Source organism: Macrobrachium rosenbergii, chromosome 23 (genome assembly GCF_040412425.1).
Source record: "Macrobrachium rosenbergii isolate ZJJX-2024 chromosome 23, ASM4041242v1, whole genome shotgun sequence".
Taxonomy (NCBI): domain Eukaryota; kingdom Metazoa; phylum Arthropoda; class Malacostraca; order Decapoda; family Palaemonidae; genus Macrobrachium; species Macrobrachium rosenbergii.
In genome coordinates this window covers 17,474,579-17,494,683 of record NC_089763.1, presented here as the reverse complement: position 1 = coordinate 17,494,683, position 20,105 = coordinate 17,474,579, and the positions used below count along the sequence as shown (strand labels likewise).

General features: G+C 42.3%; 2 protein-coding genes across 2 annotated transcripts in view; both read right to left on the bottom strand.

The window, feature by feature from the left end:
* cin (Molybdenum cofactor synthesis protein cinnamon) overlaps window positions 1-2,941 on the bottom strand; it is a 77,716-nt gene extending 74,775 nt beyond the window's left edge. The window contains exon 1 of the mRNA XM_067125324.1: window positions 2,658-2,941. The gene's annotated coding sequence lies outside the window, so the exon portion shown is untranslated. The remainder of the gene's footprint in view (window positions 1-2,657) is intronic.
* A 12,253-nt stretch (window positions 2,942-15,194) lies between these two features.
* Window positions 15,195-17,854, bottom strand: lin (protein lines homolog). Its single transcript, XM_067125323.1, is given in 3 exon segments — window positions 15,195-15,683; window positions 16,207-17,029; window positions 17,032-17,854. Coding segments are annotated over 3 exon segments (1,839 nt in total). The 5' UTR covers window positions 17,708-17,854; the 3' UTR covers window positions 15,195-15,343.
* Between the last annotated feature and the right edge of the window lie 2,251 nt (window positions 17,855-20,105).

Sequence of the window (20,105 nt, the reverse complement as noted above, 5' to 3'; positions counted from 1 at the left end):
GCAAAATAATGAAAAACAAGAATGGGCCCATAGTGCGTCTATTCATGACTATGCATCATATATGCAACTCCTTTTTAAAATGTGGACAAATATTAAATATTCTGATGAAAAACAAAACAGTATTAGACTATGCATGTTTATTCATTGTTCACATCCCAGGTAAACCAGTTTTGCAATGAAATTAGACTAATCAACACAAATGAAACACAGGAACAGTAGTAAACTATGGATGTTCACTTGTCGTAACACATCATAAAAGAAAGTCATTCTTAAAATGAACACATATCTGTATTAAACATTTTAATGAAAAAGGGAAAATAATACTGTATTAGGCAATGAAAAACAATTACTAACTTCATTAACACAATTATCTTGTACAGGAACTCGTCCTTCATTCATAAAACATTCAATAAACATTATGAAAGTCCTCGAGGCCAAATTGAAACTCTTTTCACAAATTCACATGGAAGTATTGAACTAGCTTTTTATCCACCCTTTCACTGGACATCTTACTTGCTGTTTATGAATTTTTTTATATCAAGCAAGACGATTACAGCCAGAGCATCATGTGGTGTTACAGGAGGACTGGGAAAAAAGACTGTGTTGTTAGTGGTGAAGATTTGCCACACAGGTACTGTGCAGTTATGGCATAACTGAACGTCAGTGATGGCTCAACCAATTTCATGCTAGGATGCCAAGTTCTACCTAGCTGGGAGGGCCAACAATCTCCCTTACCATTCTGTACACCTAAATCTGGAGGGTCAATGGTTGTGGTTTTATCAAAGGGAGGTGGATCTACTTTCCTTCCAGCATTTAAGTGAGGGTACAAGGTAATTTGAGATTCTCTTGGCGTGGTCACAGAAGAACCACATGCATGATGTTCATCCATCATCAAATTATTTTCAGCCCACTTATTCACATGAGGTATAAGTACAGACAACTTTGGATTTTTGCAAATTTGGCATTATACAACTAGGCCTATATGTGTACTGTGCCATGATTCTGTTCAATTTCCTGATATTTAGTATGCAATCCACATCCAGCATAAGTCACAACTGACTTGGATTAGTAGCCAATTATGCAAGATTTTTACACTGATTGCAGGCAAATGCATTGTTCCATAACTTCAGAATTGTGCCTATGCAGCCAAAGTCTTCTGCATAATGTCAAGATTTAGATTTCAAATCCATTTGGTTGTATCCTTATGTAGGTTGTTTTGTTGGTAATTCACATATATTAGCTCCGCGCCTGTTTTTACCTTTTCAACTGGTTTTTCTACACTTTTAGGGGTTCTGATACTGGCGGTGCATCTGTTTACTGTCGACCAAATGGAATGTCCTTTGCGTGTTAGTACTGGCCCCAGGGGCTTGGTACTTATGCGTTAACAAGTTGTGCACTTGCGGACGGGATATGAACCATTGAAACAGACGCACCCGTGCTCTGTCTTGTGAAGATTGCTATGAAACCCCTTGTTGGATGGACTTCACGGGTTAATTACAGGTTAATTACACCGGTGCCAAAATTAAGGTAAATTCATAATTAGCGACCAAAAATTGTAGATAAAGTTAAGTTAGAAGGCAGTCGCCCGACGTGGAGCTACTATGTAGTTCTACCGTTTTTGTCTTTTGACCACTGGCGTTATTCAATTTGGTAAAAACAAGAAAGCAATTGGGTGGAACATAAAATTTAGGCCAAAGGCCTAGCACTAGTACCTAGGCTATGGGCATTCAGCTGAAAGGGAAACTGAGAGTAATGAAGGTTTTAAAGGTGTAACAGGAGGAAAACCTTGTTGTTGCACTATGAAACAATACTGTCCGATAAGGGCAGAAAGTAAGATGGAAAGCGAATATGAACAGAAGTACTGTAAAAGGAATGAAATGGGTTGCCGCTTGGGGCTGAATAGGCGTTGCAAAGAGCCCTAAGGGTAATTGTGCCATAGTTCCATGGTGAGCTAGACTATGGTAGTGACGTTTTCCTATGTTATTTACTTGCTTTACAAGAATTTAGGTTTTAAAGTAATATTTTGTCGGCTGGCTACCAACTAAACTGTAATTGACCTTTGAAGTCTACGACGGAGTAGATCTAAGCCGGCATTCGATGAGCCACCCAACCTCCATAGCTAATACGGCAAAATTGTAACCAGTAAACACCCTAGATTTACGCATGTAGTCTTCAAAGGTCAATTACAGTTTAGTTACAGCCGGCCAACAAAGTATTACTTTAAATTCTTGTAAAGCAACATGGGAAAACGTCAATTGCCATTGTCACAGCTCACAGGAACCACGGCTTAGAATTACCAATCAATCATACCGATGAGCGGCTGGCCTACCCACAACCTAGTTTAGCTACGATGGAATAGGCCACAGCCTTTAGGCCTATACGTTCTATCCATAGTTTGGTTTGACTACAGGCCCGCACTTAAACCGACAGAAACACCACATTAGACCGACTGAATTTCAAAGCCTAGGCTTAGACTATTGATAAAACAAAATAACCGATAACGTCCTACTCGATACACCCCATAAACCACACCGGTCACCACTAGGCCTAGTCGGTCAGCTGCACTTTAGGACGAGGCTATTTCTCGCGGTTTAAACTTATTGAGTTGACCTGACAACCCTCCATAACATGGGCGTATCACAATAAACGCGAATCACCTCTGCTTCTCCTCAGAACGCAATGACAGCACTCGTTAACTATTCATTTGGTAGGACTTCGCAGACATTTTTTTACATTGTACGCCTTGGCAACAACTGAGTCGAACTCGGTGACATTTGTTGTGATCGAAGATGATTTTCAGTAGTGTTTCTTACGGTTGGGAATAAAGTGTTTCTTATCAGTGAGAAAGTCGTGGAGATTGATTGAGTTACAGATTTTAGGCATACACGCCAAGCACTGGGGAAACTAAGGCCATTCAGTGCTGAAACGGAAACTGGGCAGTGAAAAAGTTTGAAAGTGTGGCGGCGCATTTGCACTACGAATCAATTGTTAGGAGCTGGGGTCGAACTCGATGACATTGTTGTGGTCGAGGATGATTTTCAGTAGTATTTCTTACGGTTTGGATAAAGTGTCTTATCCAGTAAGAAAGTCAGGGAGATTGATTGATTGATTGAGTTACAGATTTTAGGCATACACGCCAACCACTGGGGCAACTAAGGCCATTCAGCGCCGAAACGGAAAACTGACAGTGAAAAAGTTTGAAAGGTGTAGCAGGAGGAAAACCCAGTTGCACTATTAATCAATTGTTAGGAGAGGGTGGAAAGTAAGGTGGAAGAAAGAATATGAAAGAAGGTACAATAAAACGAGTGAAAGGTGTTGCAGCTAGGGCTGAAGGGACGCTACAAAGAGCCATAAGTAATGTCTACAGAAGGACCGCACGAGGTACACTGGCCAGCACTAACCTTAGGGAGATTGATGATAACTGCAATGATAAATGAATTGCTGGGTAGAGACCGTACCTTACATTATTCTAAGAAACACAACAAACCCAACTCTCTCTTATGAATTACAGTGGTTCATTACAAACAGCAGAAATACAGTATTTATAACACCCCAGGAGATGTGACACAACACATTTGCAAGGAGCAGTAGTTGGAGAGGTTGGACAGGAGGATGATAGAAAGTGGGGAATAAACAGTGGTGGACTGGCCAGGTTGCCAGCTTGCCTAATGGCAAGTGGGCCTTATACATAAGATCATGGAAAATTTCATTTACTGAACAAATTCCTTTCTGTATGTAAGATAGAATATTACTGGTCCATCTCATGGAATGGATGCGATCTGCATGACAGTAAAGTGAAAGTAGAGATTTATTGTTACCTAGTATATGCAGCATGGTAAGTAAAATCATATTGTGAAATATATATGTTTCTGTATGTCGACAGAGATAAAACAAGACTAGAAAATATCTTCAAACTATTAATACAGTATAACAAAAGTCCTGCTGAGCGAAGTCTTCAATAATGAACAAGTTAACAACCCGTTTTCTTTGACACCGCTCCCTTATAGGATCGGGTCAAGCAGAATCAGCCATATTTTCCTATATAAATTTGCATCTGTTACTAATTCATTTGTACCTGCTTCTTTTGTATGTGTTAGAATGTTGTTATGTCGATCCTTGTCAACTCAACTGTTACATTACTTGTATTTATCCATTGTAATTATTGCCAAGAGTAATTGACCTCAGGTCACCGAAATTCTATTGTATTCCTCTGTGTGATGTCTGTACAGCGCTTTATAAGTGGCCTGTGTTCTGAATAAAGTAGCAGTACCTTTTCTCCTGCTCATTCTTTTGCACCTCTTAAAGTGGTGACCCAGAGGGTTCGGGCCATTAGCGGACTCGGGCGGCGACCTAGTCTTGGCTCCATGAAATACCCCACGCCCCTAACGGATAAACACAGCGCTGTAACCAGCCGGGCGTGCTGACTCGTCGGCAAATCACCAGCGTCATTAGCGGACCCACACGCACGCTCCCAAGTGCGTATTGTCTCGAAAGTATCCCACTCCAATTAAGAGGGCAAGAGTGAGAGTATGGACATGGACATTCCCTCCACATACAGTTAACCACGAACTTCACGGACTCAGACATCTACCTCACGCACATCCGCCTGCACCCTCCCCGCGCCAAGAATCACGTGCTCCTCACGCCACTGCCCGTGCCCGCACGCTGCCCATCCCAGCGGAACAGACTAAATCCGCCCTCGCCATAAAGCTGCCCTTCACGCACAGCAACCCATCATTATGGCTCTCACAGGGTCGAGGACAGTTCAGACTGGCGGGGCTCACTGACGGCGTGCTGCCCGCACGCCATGATCAACGCCCTACCGGAGAGGTCTACAGAAAGCTTCGTCCCGTGGGTGTCTGCCGCACACCCCGTCACCTACAGCATCTAAAAACCTCTCATCGTCGAGACCTGCCCTGCCAGTCTCTCTGAAGGCCGCCCGGCGCCCCGGCCTCGTCAACAACCCGCGGCATGACCAGAACATCTTGGAGACTTGGGAAGTGATCCGATTACAGTCCGTTAGTCCGAAGCCCGATAGTCCGATAGTCGAGGTCTAAGCCGGCATTCGAAGGCAGCGCCCCCACCCCCGCCTGATTAATCCCCCGCCTCCATGGCTAATACGGCAAAAATTGTAACCAGTAAACACTAGGTACGTTATGTTGGTATTTTTATGGGTGTTTACTGCCGCCAATTTTGCCGTATTAGCTATGGAGGGTGGGGGCTTCTGATCCTTTGGACTGGGCCCTTCTGACGGACTATCGGACCTTCGACTATCGGCCTGGGACTATAGGGGGTCACCGTGATCAGGACCCCTCACCCTTCCCGAGACGGACAGCAGCGTGTAGGCAGTCGGAGATTAGCTATCAAGGGAGATCTTCCTCTGTCAGCTCCTCCCGGAGTTCAACCCAGCCGACCCTTACACCATGCCACTCGAGGACCTGATCAGGACAGCGAGCGGTTGACGAGACTCCACAGCAGCGAAGCGGCGTCCATGCCCACACACCCCATCAGTTCCTCCAGCCGGAGGATAGCAGGGAGAGATGGCTGTCACCAGAGGCGGCCAGCGTACCACCAAAAAAAACCCACCGGGCCTTGCTACTACCACCAGCCGGTATGGCGAGGAAACTGCCAACCCCTGCTCTTTCACCTATCCAAAAACGGGAGGCGGCCAACAGAACAGGCCGCCATGGCAGCAGAAAGGAACCAAGGCCCAAAACCATTGGCCTCGTCCAGCGACATCATCTCCGGCAGGATGATGTTGGTCGAAACCTGGGCCGTTCAATCAGTGTTTCCACCATCCAGGGAGGCCGCGAACGCCGGACCCGGACGCTGACCCTGACGGCTGCCAACGGGTCCCCATCCTCTCCTGGCACCAGGCTCCTGTCATCTCCATCCTTGGCTGGAGATATGTGAAAATTCATCGTCGGGACGTGGGATGACATTCCTGGGCGATTTCCTCGACGCCGGGCTGGCAGTCGACATCGTCGCATGGCGTCTCTAGACACCGACTCCTGCCAGTCCCTCCCCTGGCAATCGGGACCAGCATGCCTACCATCTGCTCCGTCGCCCCAGCATCAGTGCAGCCCAGCTGCTGGAAGAGTTCCCGACGTTTTCCAAGCCCGAGCTGCGCCAGATACCCGGGCCCCGGCAAAAGCACGGAATCTACCACCACATTAAGACAAAGGGCCCCCCCAAACACACGCCAAGTTCCGGAGGCTTCCCCTGCGGCGCCTTCAGGAGGCAGGGGCGCTTTCGCCGAGATGGAGCAGATGGGCATATGCAAGAAGGCCTTCAGCCCGTGGGACTCTCCCCTCCACATGGCGCAGAAACCGGATGGCTCTGGAGACCCTGTGGCGACTCACAGGCTGCTCAACCTGAACTGAACCTGATCACTACCTCTCACCAAACATGCAGATCTCACGGCCTCCTTTCAGGGCCAAAATATTCTCTAAATTAGACCTTTTGAAATCTTACTTCTAGGTACCAGTTGCTCCAGAGGATATCCCCAAAACCGCCATCATCACGCCCTTCGGGTCCCACGTCTTCGCCTTCTCCATCTTGGCCTGAGGAACAGGGGGCAACCTTCCAGAGGCTGATGGACAGCATCCTGGGGACCTGAACTTCTGCGTCTGCTACGTGGACAATATTCTAATTTTTCCAGATCCCCAAAAGAGCACCTGCGACACATCACGTGACGGTCTCTGCAGTGCCTGCAGGAGAACAACCTCGTTGTCAGGTTTGACAAAATGCACCTTCGGCGTCGAAAAAGCTGACTTCCTGGGCCAGGAGGTATCCCCAGGGTGTCCGATCCACTCACATCAAAAGGTCGCAGCCATCACCAGGTTCCCTACCCCTACCTCCGTCAAGGCCATACAAGAATTCCTCAGAATGGTCATCTACTAGGAGGTTCATCCCCAGGGTCGCACACCATGGCCCTCTGGACGGAGATCCTGAAGGGCCAACCGAAATCCTCAATTTGGGGACCCAGCCAGCAACAGGCCTTCTCCCTGACGCTGCCCTCGCCCGAGCAACCACCTTTGGCCCACCAGGATCCCAACGCCCCCCTTCCAGTTGATGGACACCAGCAGCGTCACCTGTGGGGGTCGATCCTGGCGCAGATCGTCGCCGGTGCCCCCAGCCCATACGCCTTCTTCAGCAAAAGTTCAGCCCTGCAGAGGCCCGCTACAGCACCTTGACGGGAACTCTGTGCAGTGTATCGGGTGGTACATCACTTCAAGTTCCTCCTGGAGGGTATGCCCTTCACAATCTGGACGTACCACCAGCCACTGGTCCACGCCTTCACAAAGCAGGGGATGCATGATCTTCCAGGGCAGCGGCATCTTGCGACCATCGCGGAGTTCATCTGCTCAATCAAGTACCTCCCTGGCAGGAAGAACCCTGTAGCAGACGCCCTCCAGAATCCAGCTCAATGCGGTGCAGCTCGGGATCAACTATGAGGACCTCGCCCGGGAGCAGACCGACCCAGAGACTCCAGCCTGGTCACCACCATCACGTCCCTCAAGTGGAAGGACGTGACCCTCGCCTGGGGGACCAAAACTGCTGTGCGGCGTGAGCACCGGCCAGCCTCGCCGCTGGTGCCCGCCTCCGCTGCCGTCTGGTGTTCGATGTCATCCATGGGCTGTCCCACCCTCGGTAGGACAATGGCCAAGCTGCTGGCAGAGAAGTTCGCCTGGCACGGGATGCGGAAGGGCCCAGCGACGGCCTGGGCGAGACAGTGCATCCAGTGCCAAACCAGCAGGATAGGGCGTCACCGAGACAGGAGTAGGCGGATTTCCCCAGCCGGGGGCGGTTTGACCCACATACAACCAGACGTCGTGGTCCCCTTTCCCCCCATCAGGCGGGGCCAGATACCTCTGACGAACATCGACAGCTCAACCAGGTGACCTGAAGCGACGCCCATGCAGGAAACCACCGCCAGTGCATGCACCAAGGTCCTCCTCTCCAGCTGGATCAGCGGTTCGGTGTCCCAGACCGCATAACCACCCGACAGGGCCTGGCTTTCCTGTCCGAGTTGTGGTCCGCCTGGCATGCCTGCTGGGGACATCTCACCACACCACCACTGCCTACAACCCCGCAGCCAACAGTTGGTGGAGAGATTCCACAGGTCCCTGAAGGTGTCCTCATGGCCCGTTGCACCGCTGAGGATTGGAAGTACCAGTTGCCTTGGGTCCTCCTTGGACTGAGAACCGCCCCAGAGCCAACGGCGACCCGTCCGCAGCAGAGCAAATCTACAGGGAGCCTCGTGGTCCGGCGGCTTCGTCATGGGAGACTGTCACAACCAGTCAGTCCGGGCTCTGCGACATCGATCAAGGAAGTTCGCCCCCCTGCCAGTGGGCGTATACTGATAGATCAGCAACCTCACGCCTCGACCTATCCTCCACCACCCACGTCTTCGTCAGGGGCGATACCGATCCGCCCCACTGACCAGACCCTACAGGGGGCCCTTCCACGTGCTCGAGAGGAACGCAAAGCATTCTGCTCTCCGCTACGGGAAGGACGACTGGGTGTCGTCGGCCGAATCTCAAAGCCCGCCCTGTTGGAGGACACAGCAAACAGTGCCACGCAGCGCCCTCCTCGAGAACCGTCGCCTCCGCAGTCGAGCCACCCCAAAGAAGGTCGCGTGGCTGGCCCGATAGGCAACCAGCTGCTCCTGCTCACACCACACCCCCAGCTGACGCCCAGAGCCGCGGCACTCTCCAAAACCACACCCCAGCTGACTTCGGCGCGAGCCGCACTCTCAACATCCCAGCAGATATCTGGATTAATCAGACGTTATCCACGTCTTAGGTGGGGGAGTATTTGTCAATTGTCAAGTCCCCGCTGAGTGAGTCTTCTATGATGAACAACCTGTTTTCCTCGACACTGCTCCTTATAGGATCGGGTCAAGCAGAATCAGCCATATTTTCCTATATAAATTTGTATCTGTGACTAATTCATTTGTATCTACTTCTTTTGTACATGTTTAGAATGTTGTTGTCAATCCTTGTCAACTCAATTTGTTACATTACTTGTATTTATCCATGGTAATTACAGTATTGCCAAAGTAATTGACCTCAGGTCACCAAAATTCTATTGTATTCCTCTCTGTGTGGCGTCCATACGATTGTATAAGTGGCCTGCATTCTGAATAAAGTTAGCAGTACCTTTTTTTCTCCTGCTCATTCTTTTGCACCTCTTAAAAGTATTGTGGCTGAGGGGTTGGAGTGGGGGCCCCTTTTGTCACCCTGACAACCAAAATTTTAGACCCAGTCTGCCACTGGGAATGAATAAATATAAGGCCAAAAGATTGGAAGTTGCAATTTAGGGCGAAGGGCGCTGCAAGACGTTGCAGCTCCCTTTCAGCCTAAATTGCACCCAGATTTAGTCTTCTTTACAGTAGGTCCTCTGACTTATGGCAGGATCGTTCCAGCGCCGCTCTGTGTTGATTTTCACCTTAAGCCAGTTATGCGTGGTTATCGGGCGCCGTAACTTCTTGTTGCATAGTTACAGCACCTTAAGCGTCGTTAACTTGTTGCCTATTCTTGCCGCATCGCCACGTCACTGTAAAACACCATTAAAAGATGAAAAAGTGCTGTAACATTGAATCTGCCATGTTACTAACTCACTGCATTTTACTTTGATTCCCACTTCCTTTCTAACATCCTCCTGTGCAACTCTCAACCACATCTTTTGTGGCATTTTCTCATCTCAATATTCCCTAACTGCCAGGAAAACCCACAACTGGGGGACCTGGAAAAAGATGCCCCATAATTTAATCCCTTTGACTAGTGACAGAATGGGCAATGTCTGGTGGAACAGCATCACAAAATGCCAATAAAATTGCCCATACAACAGTGCTTATCATTGCATAATTTTACCATCACACCCAAGGCAAGAGTACCACTTATATTTGGCCTCTCAGACTCTAGACAGCAGAAATGGTTACTTGCAGTTTTTATTGCTATCTGTCTTGTAAACTTTCATCAGTCTCCCTTGGTCCCTTCTACTAGCTCTCTTTGAACAGTTCTCATTACGGACCTAAATCCTCTGTTTAAGCCTATTAGAGCCTGGCAGTGTGACTCGCCCTGCATCAAACAGGTAATAATATAATAATAATAATCATCATCCCAAGGGCTTGAGTAAAAAGCATACCAAAGTTCTTTTTATTAAATTTCATTCTATAAAAAATTATACAATATCAAATATTACAAAAGCAAAAGGCATGTTATTTTCTCATGGTGCAACAAAACCAATTAGAGGTAGTCTCTTGTACAAAAACCATTTTGATTGTTTTTAGTATGCAAGAACTGTAAATATTTCAAACTGTCCCTAAGGTACGTTTTTTTAAAAAAAAGAACTAAAGTTTAAAGTCAACAGTAGCTTCAGTCACATCATTGTGAAAAATTTGTCCAACAATCTCTTCAATAATACAGTATTAAATTTATATACTTATACCAAAAGTAGCTTATACCTCCCATATTTCATGAAGAAACAAAATTTTCTATTAACTATGAAAATCCTTTACATGAAAAACATTTTCTTTGATAATTTTACTAATCAGGAAGTTTTAAAGGCTTGTTTACTAATCATATCAGTGAAAACTGATTCACTCCAAATCTCAGGAAAACCTCCACTACAAAAATCTTGCTTTACATTGTTGCATGGAATTTGCACATTTCATAGTACAGTATCTACAACCTTATAGACCCTTCTGTTACCACTCCAGTAAGCACAATCATTGAACTGACACTAAAGCAACTATAGTAGTTCTGGGGCATTGTTTTGTAATCAGAAGTTGAATCTGCAATCTTACCTTCCTTTTATGCTACACCAGCCAAAACGAAGTGATGCATAATTTCTTTCATTAGTCAATTGTAAATTGCCAAACATGAACAAATCACTGACAGAAGGCAAAAATAATGCACCCAGTACTTTACAATCCATGGCACATATCTACAGACTAGAGCTTTGTTTTCTGAGAACATGCCTTAGTTAGTTAGTTCTACAGATGTGATACACCTGACGCAAAGTTACAGAGGCTTGATCTTCTAATAGTTACTAAAATAAATACAAAAATATTCGTTTATTAATGAAAATACTGAAAAGATTCGTAAAGACTGTTGAAAGGAATAGATTCAGTTACAGAATTTTGAAAGACAAAAATTACAGAATTGATGATGACATTCCTATTTAAGTACACAGCCATCAGAAAAAAAGATCACACTATACAAACAAAACTCATTTTTGTAGCTCCTGAGTAGTTTACCAACACAGTTGACTATATACAGTACAGTAACGAACATAATAAACAAAAAGAGGAGCATCCCACACAGAATACTCAGGCAAGTCGCTGCTTAGATGCCCTGAAATTGTCAAAACATATTATGGTTACTGCACATATCTCCCAGTCATTTCCAAACAAATTCAGTGTGTGTGTCTCAGTAAATATCAGGCACAGATATAATCAACATTCTCATACATACACCTTTTTAATTTTCATGACCATTAAAAAAGTACAAAACATTAAAATTACACGAGTAACAAAAACTAAAATTGTGTACACTATAATATACTCCTTCTACTCCCAGGATAGAATAACCCAAAGAAAATTTTCCCATCCATCTCAGAAATCTTAAAACAGAATATATGAAAGTAAAATTGGCTCAGATTTTTCATTCTCACCTGGGATGCTTAAATGTGAAAAATGTTAAGGTGGTGTTTAGTCTTTTAAGAAACAAATTCATCCATATGAAAGGTTTTCTGCAAAATCCAAGCACAGGAATTAAAAGGAATTTCCTGTGAGACTCTAGTACAGAAATTTACAAATTACGACCAAAACTTAATGTGCATGATAATGATTTGATGTAAGAGCAAACCAAAGAAATCTGAATAGAAAGAACTGGAGACAATGAAAGGAAAAGGATGCATATGTATAATGTATATAAATGGTAATATACATAGCAATGGTAGAAATAAATTGAGTATTCATACATTTCACTGAAAAAAGGTAGGCCGACTTCTATATAAAAAAATAGTGCAAATGAAGTAACATGTGTATTCCATCATAATTTAACAATAAAAACCTTATAAACTACAAAGATAGAACTGGCTTTACAAATTAACAGTTAACAACTATGAAAGAGCACCAAGTGATCTTTAACTGTCCTGCAGAAAAAGGATCAGGATTCAACAGGAGAATGACTCCAAATAAGCAAACTGCTCATTTTGGCATTTTGTCAATGATAAGATGCAAAGGTTTCTCTGAAGAAACAACCAAAAGCACACTGAAGCTTGTGACCTGTATAACAAGAACCAAGTCTTGCACAATGAACCTTTTCCACCCAAATGACAAAAACCAGAACAAATTTACTGCCGAGACCCTCACAAATGCACTATACTGTATTGCTGATTAATATTCTGTAACATTAATCTATTTCAATTTCATTACTATCCCAGTGTACCCACAAAATATGCAGGTTCCCAATAAACTAATCTGAATATACTAGAGTTTATCCTGTGTGTTACATAGAATATAAGACTTTCAAGTAGGGTTGCAATAACTCGAAAGGTTAAGGAAATGGAGGGAGAATTCTTCTACTGCTCTTAACATAACAGAAAAAGCAAAAAATAAACATGAAATTAATCTAGCTTCCATTAATCACATCTGAATCTGATATTTTTATAGCTACACAGCAAGGACCCAACTTATACAGCAAAATACCTGAATATAAGGAAGTCTAAGGCAAAACATTGTGGTATTCTTTTCACTCCTGCAGATTTTTATGCAGCTGACATGTCACACAGTGTTATTAGAATAATTCATGTTTGAGGACAACTGATAACTTTTTTCTTACCAAAACCCACCTTCAAACTAAAATAATAAATTTCCTCCAATTATTTTATCACTAATAATTAATCCCTGATCTCTAATTAAACTAGACCTTTTCAATGTGTTAGAAACATCTGCAGAATACAAATGAAATTGCTTATTACACCTAAAATATACTCTGTGCAATTTCAGAGGCTTCAATGTATTAGAAATGTGTTCAAGTTTCTTGAATAATGAAAACTCTTCCTATTTTAATGACATCCTACTGAAACAGCCATTTTAATACTGTCTAAAGTAAACTCAGTGAGGTACAGAAATAACTCTCAAGGTACTACCGCTGGGGGATACTGACATCAGGCTGTAAATATTGACTTACTAGTTTTGTCAGAGATTGATTTACAGTGCTTGTTTTGTTAAACTGGCATTATGACAACATAAGTCACAGATATCATCTGCCGTAGAGAAATTCCCATATAGTTTACTGTTTGGAAAGACAAACATGTAAGGTCTTACAAAACACTTGTTATACTTTTTAGTGCTTACATTACAGCTTAGATTCATTATATCCCTTGAAAGGACCAATGTGTGACACAGTATTGGAAAACAAAGAAGAAACGTTCTAAGGACTGCACTGAATAAACAACTTTATGATGGAATTCCACAAGATGCAGAAATTTGTGACACAACCACAACTGAAGTTCCTAACAATGAAATAAGCTTAAAAACCTGAGATGTATGCAAAACTCAAGCCCGTTTCATTCTAATTAAATCTAAAAGAACTCTTATGAAAACCAAAACATCAAAACTGGGAAGCTTGAACTCTACTTCATCAACCTCATGAAGGGAGTCAAGTTGGCTTATTATTAACAATCCCTTTCTGAAAAGTTGTTAAATCTCATAATTTGCAGCCTTCCCTTTAGCATACAAATAAAACAGACAAAAAATCTATTCAAATATTTAGAAGAGTGCACTTTAGTAGCATTTGATACCAATAGAAGACTTAATTAAGGGCCCAAATGTTTGTAAAGACTGCAGCAAGGCGAGTCAACTTATCTTACTCTTTCAGGAGGTACAGGGTACAACACTGTGTACCACATTTTAGAGGGTACAAAGGATTTCTTTGAACACATAGTGTTTTGTTCCCTTCATTGTATCACTTGTTCCATTTGGTCTCTTCCTACTTACCTGTCAAACTTCTTTAAGTTTTACTTCGTTCCACTTTAAGCCTTTTATTCAAGACCAAAATTTCTTCCGGTGAGCCCTGAGTCTTAAAATGTGAATCCATGGTCTCTTTCAAGTACAGTAATTAATAGCATTAATCATCAAATATAATAACAGCAAAGTGATAGTTTACATTCAATATTAAAAAGAAATAGGAAATGATAATTACAATTAACCTTTGGGGGATCATACAAGCCTGTGGAATCCAGATTCTATTTGAATCTGCCCAATTCAAGATGTTCACATCATAACTTTCATTTAAGATACTGAAACTTAAATGTACAATGTACTTTTGTACGAAATACAACTAATAATTACATCAATTCTGAGAAACCTTACTTCATATCCAAAGACAAAATAGCTCCATGTTACTGCGTGTGATGTGGAATTATCAGAACTATAACTGTGACACCGTCATGAAAAGGATAAATATTTCCCAGCATTTTGCCCTTTTGCAAATGTGTGACTACATTAAATTACTTTAACATTGGCTAGTAAAGATATCCCTATACAAAACTTAAAAAGCTAACAGCAGAGAGAGAGAGAGAGAGAGAGAGAGAGAGAGAGAGAGAGAGAGAGAGAGAGAGAGAGAGAGAGAGAGAGAGAGATTCTGAATGTAAATGACATTCCCTTAATGGCACTAGCCAAGCATTTTGCACAATACTTGGAAGTTTCTGTTGAACTACTGTTCACCATTACTCAAATTTACAACAGAAGGACAGTGATCTTGAAGACCATCCGTCTCTAGAAATAATGTAGCCAAACAAATCTAGGAAAAGCATTTGTTTCCCTTCAATCATTAAAGATCCTATTTACTCAACTGAAAAATTTTAAAGAGGCATAAACGTAGCATCAGTTGCTCTTCATTTGTAAGATCTTTAAAATTCAACATCACAGCATAGTAATTATAATGTAGAAATAAATATAAACTGGGTATCAGTGACCCACTCATAAACCTAATCCATTGCATAAATTTTCACCAACTTGTGTACTTGACATTTCTCATTAGGCTTGTAACTTTAGTTTATTCTTAAATGAATTGCATACCTGTAACATTCATACATTCTGCATGTACTGTATAGAACTCAATTCACTCATATCTGCTATCAAATAATTCAAGAGGTGATGTGTTGAGAAGGTTCAATACATTAAGAAATATTTAATACTTCTTTCTCACAGAGAGACTAAAGAAAATCCATTTTAATTACCTGTACAACAAAGATGAATAAATTATTAAGTAAGAAGAATAACAAACTCAAGAAGAAAAAATTCCGATCAAATTCTTTCCAATAATCAGGGGTCACTAACTTCATAAAATTCTTCACATTTTTGCAACAATTTCAGAACAGGGCTAATATTATAAGGAAAGAGGTTTTTTGACACAAGCCGATCGATGGCATAACGTAAACGAATCAGGACAGTCATAACTTCTTCTAATCGGCGGCCACAGTGTGAGGCAAATTCTTGCCAACTGCGGCGAATAAATTTGAGGTAGCGGAGCAGGTAGAGAAGGAACGACGTCTCGTTTGAAACTAAGAGGTCCAAAAGAACATCATGTTCCAGATAAATGGTCTCTAAAAAGACCAAGAAGGTTGTGTGTGGATTGACACAAGCATGGAGTTCGGGTTGCTGCCTGTAAAAAAATTTCTAATTAATATTTGATAATAATTAAATACTGTAATGTAACAAAATCTAAAAATCTTATTAAGACCATCTAGAACAGTACTAAAGCTCTATAACATGACTGGTTCTACAATGGCAACTTTCTAACACGGCTGTGAACAAAATAAAGGTTCAACAAAGATCCTTAACAAAAAAAGCTTTCATGTATCCAAATCATCAGTGAATAAAGGAGAGAATAACCTTCTAGGTCAAAAAGCCAAATCAAAATATATATTTTCCACTCAAGTTATATGCATTATAAAATAAGTGACTATTCTAACTCTTCCTCAAAATATTACTGTACTTGCTTTGCCAATCCAAGTCTAGTCCACATAGCAATAAGCACACAACTGAGGAAAGTAATGTATACCTATTTCCTTAAATATTCCTGAAAAGAAAAATACACAATACTGTATTCCAACACTACCTATCCAATAAAAATAACCTAAAGTACATAATTTTAAAAAATGTACAGATCTTAAACGGTTGCCTACCTTATGCGAATCCCTAGACCTGTGAAGATGTCTAATCCACACACCATTGATTCCACCAACCAGTCATCTTGGTCAGCAAAGAGTCGTACCATCCACTCTGCCATTGGAGCCTCAGGGTGGAATGGAAGTTTTGATTTGACAAAACTATCAACTTTGCGCATCACTTCCCTTAGACTACGTTCTATAATGGCCATATCGACATCCTCTGATCCGGAACCTCCAGACCTGGAGGAGTTTTCTGAAGAAGAATCGCATCGAGTTTCCTTGACTGTCACTGCAATTGCTTTCAAAATAACTAACACTACTTTGTGTAAAATAGTGCGCTCACTTTGGTCAATTCCACTAACACTTCCTGAACTTGGTCCTGCACCGATATCCATTGCATTGGAGCTGTGGTTTGGTAATGTACTATGTTCCGCTGGTCCTCCACAAGGCACACACTCCAGTAACCTTCTATCTTTCACAGCACGGATGAGGAGGTGAGCCAAGTTACAGGGCTCCTCTGCTAATACGTCCTGGAGGGCCAGCGTACTCCCATAACACAAGACCTCATTATAAAGATCAAGCACTTTTCGCCACACTATTGTATGCGTGTGCCGAGTGAGAGGAGTCATGAGACGCTCTAGTCCTGAGTAAAATTCCTTTGTATCAGTCACAGACAGATTAGCTTTCACTGATATTAAAGATTCCCATAGTGTTAAAAAAGATACAATAACATGTTCTCTTTCAGTAGAAAATTCATTGATTAGCTGCGTTAATCTAGACACTAAAAGAAACCACTTGCAATCAAGCTTTTTAGTTGCCACATACTTGACTTCATTAGCCCCTGTGAATCAGCTGGGGTTAAAGTTATCTTTGCACATTCTCCTGGCTGTCCTGTGTCAGCAGGCTCTGTTCCTTCCAGTGGATGCTCATCTAAATCTTTCCACTCGATAACTCTCCTAACAACTTCAATTGAGTGACCCATTTCTATGAGGTTGGTAGACATGGCAAGATTGTCAACTAATTTTTCTAAGACAATTTCACTGGCACGGCCACGTAACATTAACAAAAGTGAGGACAGGGCACGAGAAGACGAATAGCTTACATACTTATCCTCTGAGGCCATGAAGCCAAAAAGAATGTCAAGAACAGCCCCTTCATTATCTGCTCCTGCTGCAACCACCTCACTGATGCGGGAACATAAAACACCTCGACTCTGCTGCCTGAGAGACACTTCAAAGAAAAGAGTGAGCATACTAATGTACAAAAGTGTTTCATCCCGAAGCTGTAACATGTGTGACACTGGGTGTGATGAAAAGCAGTCATTACAGACAGCCAGTGTGTGAAGGATGTTGGGAAGCTGCAGGGAACAGAGACACTTTCGTATCAACTGGGCATGGATTATCTCCAAGTCCCTTCTTGGCAGCAGCTGCCCCCCACTGTCATCCCCAGAGGGGGGCAATTTCACCCTTTTCTGCTGGGGTTCTACCATTTTCACATGATTCACAATGCTGTTCATTTCACACCTGCATGATTCCGATGCCTGTCTCGAGTTCTTGGGTGGACATGTACACGCACTGACACGCCTGAGAAATCCTCCATAGCACAATATTACGCACCAGGGTTTCAGAGAGTGCTACAATACTGTCACCTGGCTGACAGTATTCTGTGTTTGCAAGCATAGAATGGCAGTGGCAGTGTGTCACGATGCTTCCATTTTGTATTCATCTTCTGAGCAACTTTCATCTCCATGTGTTGGACTTCCGCTGTATGATGAGTGGCGCCATGATCCTGTAAAGTTTCAATATTTTTAGTTTCATATATCATGAAACAATATTTGGGGTAAAAACAATTCATGAACAAATTTTACTAAATACAACACGGGCAGTGTTAAAATGATTACTTGGTATGGTAATAAGAAAAACTCTAAATACAAGGGAAAAATTTACAGTTCATGCTTGTCCTCAGCAAGGAACCATTATTCACACTCGCAAAAAAGAAGGGGTAAAATGCTCTGCCAAAGGTGCTGGGGCAGAAATTGACATTTTAGCTAGGATATAGCATAGCCTAACTGAGGGAATGGGGTTAAAATTTCATCAACAGAAATGAATGTCTACGGTGCTGATTCCCTAAGCAGATAACAAATAATCAGCATCCCCATCCTTTCATATCTGCATCCAATACATAGGAAACAAGAAAAGTTTATTATTATATAGTTCAACAGAAAACCAAGGTACTGTGTGTTAGGCCTATTCATCAGATACCCATGGGTTAAAAGGGTGTGACCATTTTGAATATGGGATAATATTGCACCAATCTGGAATTTATTACACAAAGCCTGCTATTTATTAATGATAGCAAGTTTCAAAAATCTTTAAATCATCCGTTCTCATGACTTGGGGGAAGAAATGTTCTTGATCTGTAACTTCCAGCCAGAAGTGAAAACACCAGTTATTAAATTTAAATTCAGATAGTATGCAGAGTAAGGGTGGTGGTGGTGGTGGGGGGGGGGTAAGGTCTGGTTGGGTCAGGACGCAGCATTCTAGGAAAGGTTAGGATTTCTCACGCCTACCCACCTCCCTACTCTGCATCCGTTCCCTAAATTCCATGAGACTTGTTTTTATGTGACAGATTACAATGACACCACGTAAAGTTTACAGTAAGCTAGTACACAATAAACCTAAGGAATATATTTTATTATTATATTTCTCAAAATGCCTTGCTTGTTCAAGCACTGAACTATTGGCAATTATCCCGTCAAAAGGTCCAACAACCATGAACCAAATAATTACCAATACTGTACAAAAAGAGCATGAAAACTGTACACTGTATGCAATTACGCAATCATACTACAGTACGAGGCTATACTTCTTTGAGAAGCACATAGGGAATCAATGATAACTTTGTTTTGTTACAAACCATTAAGCTACTGACAAACAGTGAACAGCCATCTTAGATGTAGCCTCTAGTGTGGCATATTAGAATGGATTACCCAGAATGGTATCAATATGATCATTGGTTAATAAAATGAAACTCATTAAATGCTTAGTTGGTCTTCAGGAAATGCCCACTTCATTTCTCTTTACGCCTTTTTGTACTATGATAATTCACCAGATTTCCTCAACTACTCGAAACTTGCAAACAAACTGGACTTTAATATCTTTCTTTTCTTGAAAAAGATTACTGTACCTCGTTCATGGCTGCACCTATCCACTTTTTTCCCCTTAGCCCATTCGTCAATCTGTCCAGTGCTGTAGCCTACTCAGTAAAAATTTCTTACCTCTTTTCAGGAAGGTGTTGCATCAATGTAATGACTGCTAACTAAGTTTGATGCATATACTATATTGTATCAAGGATTCCACTGTTAATGTTATATATACATGGTACCACACACGGACTAACTGGTGACAGGTGATGAACTGTAATGCTGAATACTGTACTGTATATCCTAGACAGCTACTCACTGGTTGTATGAAAATGAATGGTTAACAAAAAATTAATTTCTTGTGTTCTACAAACAAAACTTCAACATATATATATCTTTCATGCTCATTTCATATTACTGATGATATCTGAGATGGCATATAATTACTGGGTTTTTTGTCATCTTTTAAGGATGACCACTTGTTATATGGTCACAGAAAATGATGAACAGAGAAATATTGGGATACGCAATGCCCACAGAATTTGGTATCAAATCCATGATGCAGAAATGATCAACTGCTGAGGAAACTTACTGAGCTAGACCTAGCCTAACCTTAGAACACTTAACAGTAGGCTATGTTAATGATGAAAGTCCTACACTTTTGGCCATAAAAGGAATAACTTATTCTGCAACATCACTTCTATATCTTATTCTAATGATAAATACAGAATGATTTTCTTTAATGTTGGACATTCGTCAGACTACAAAAGTT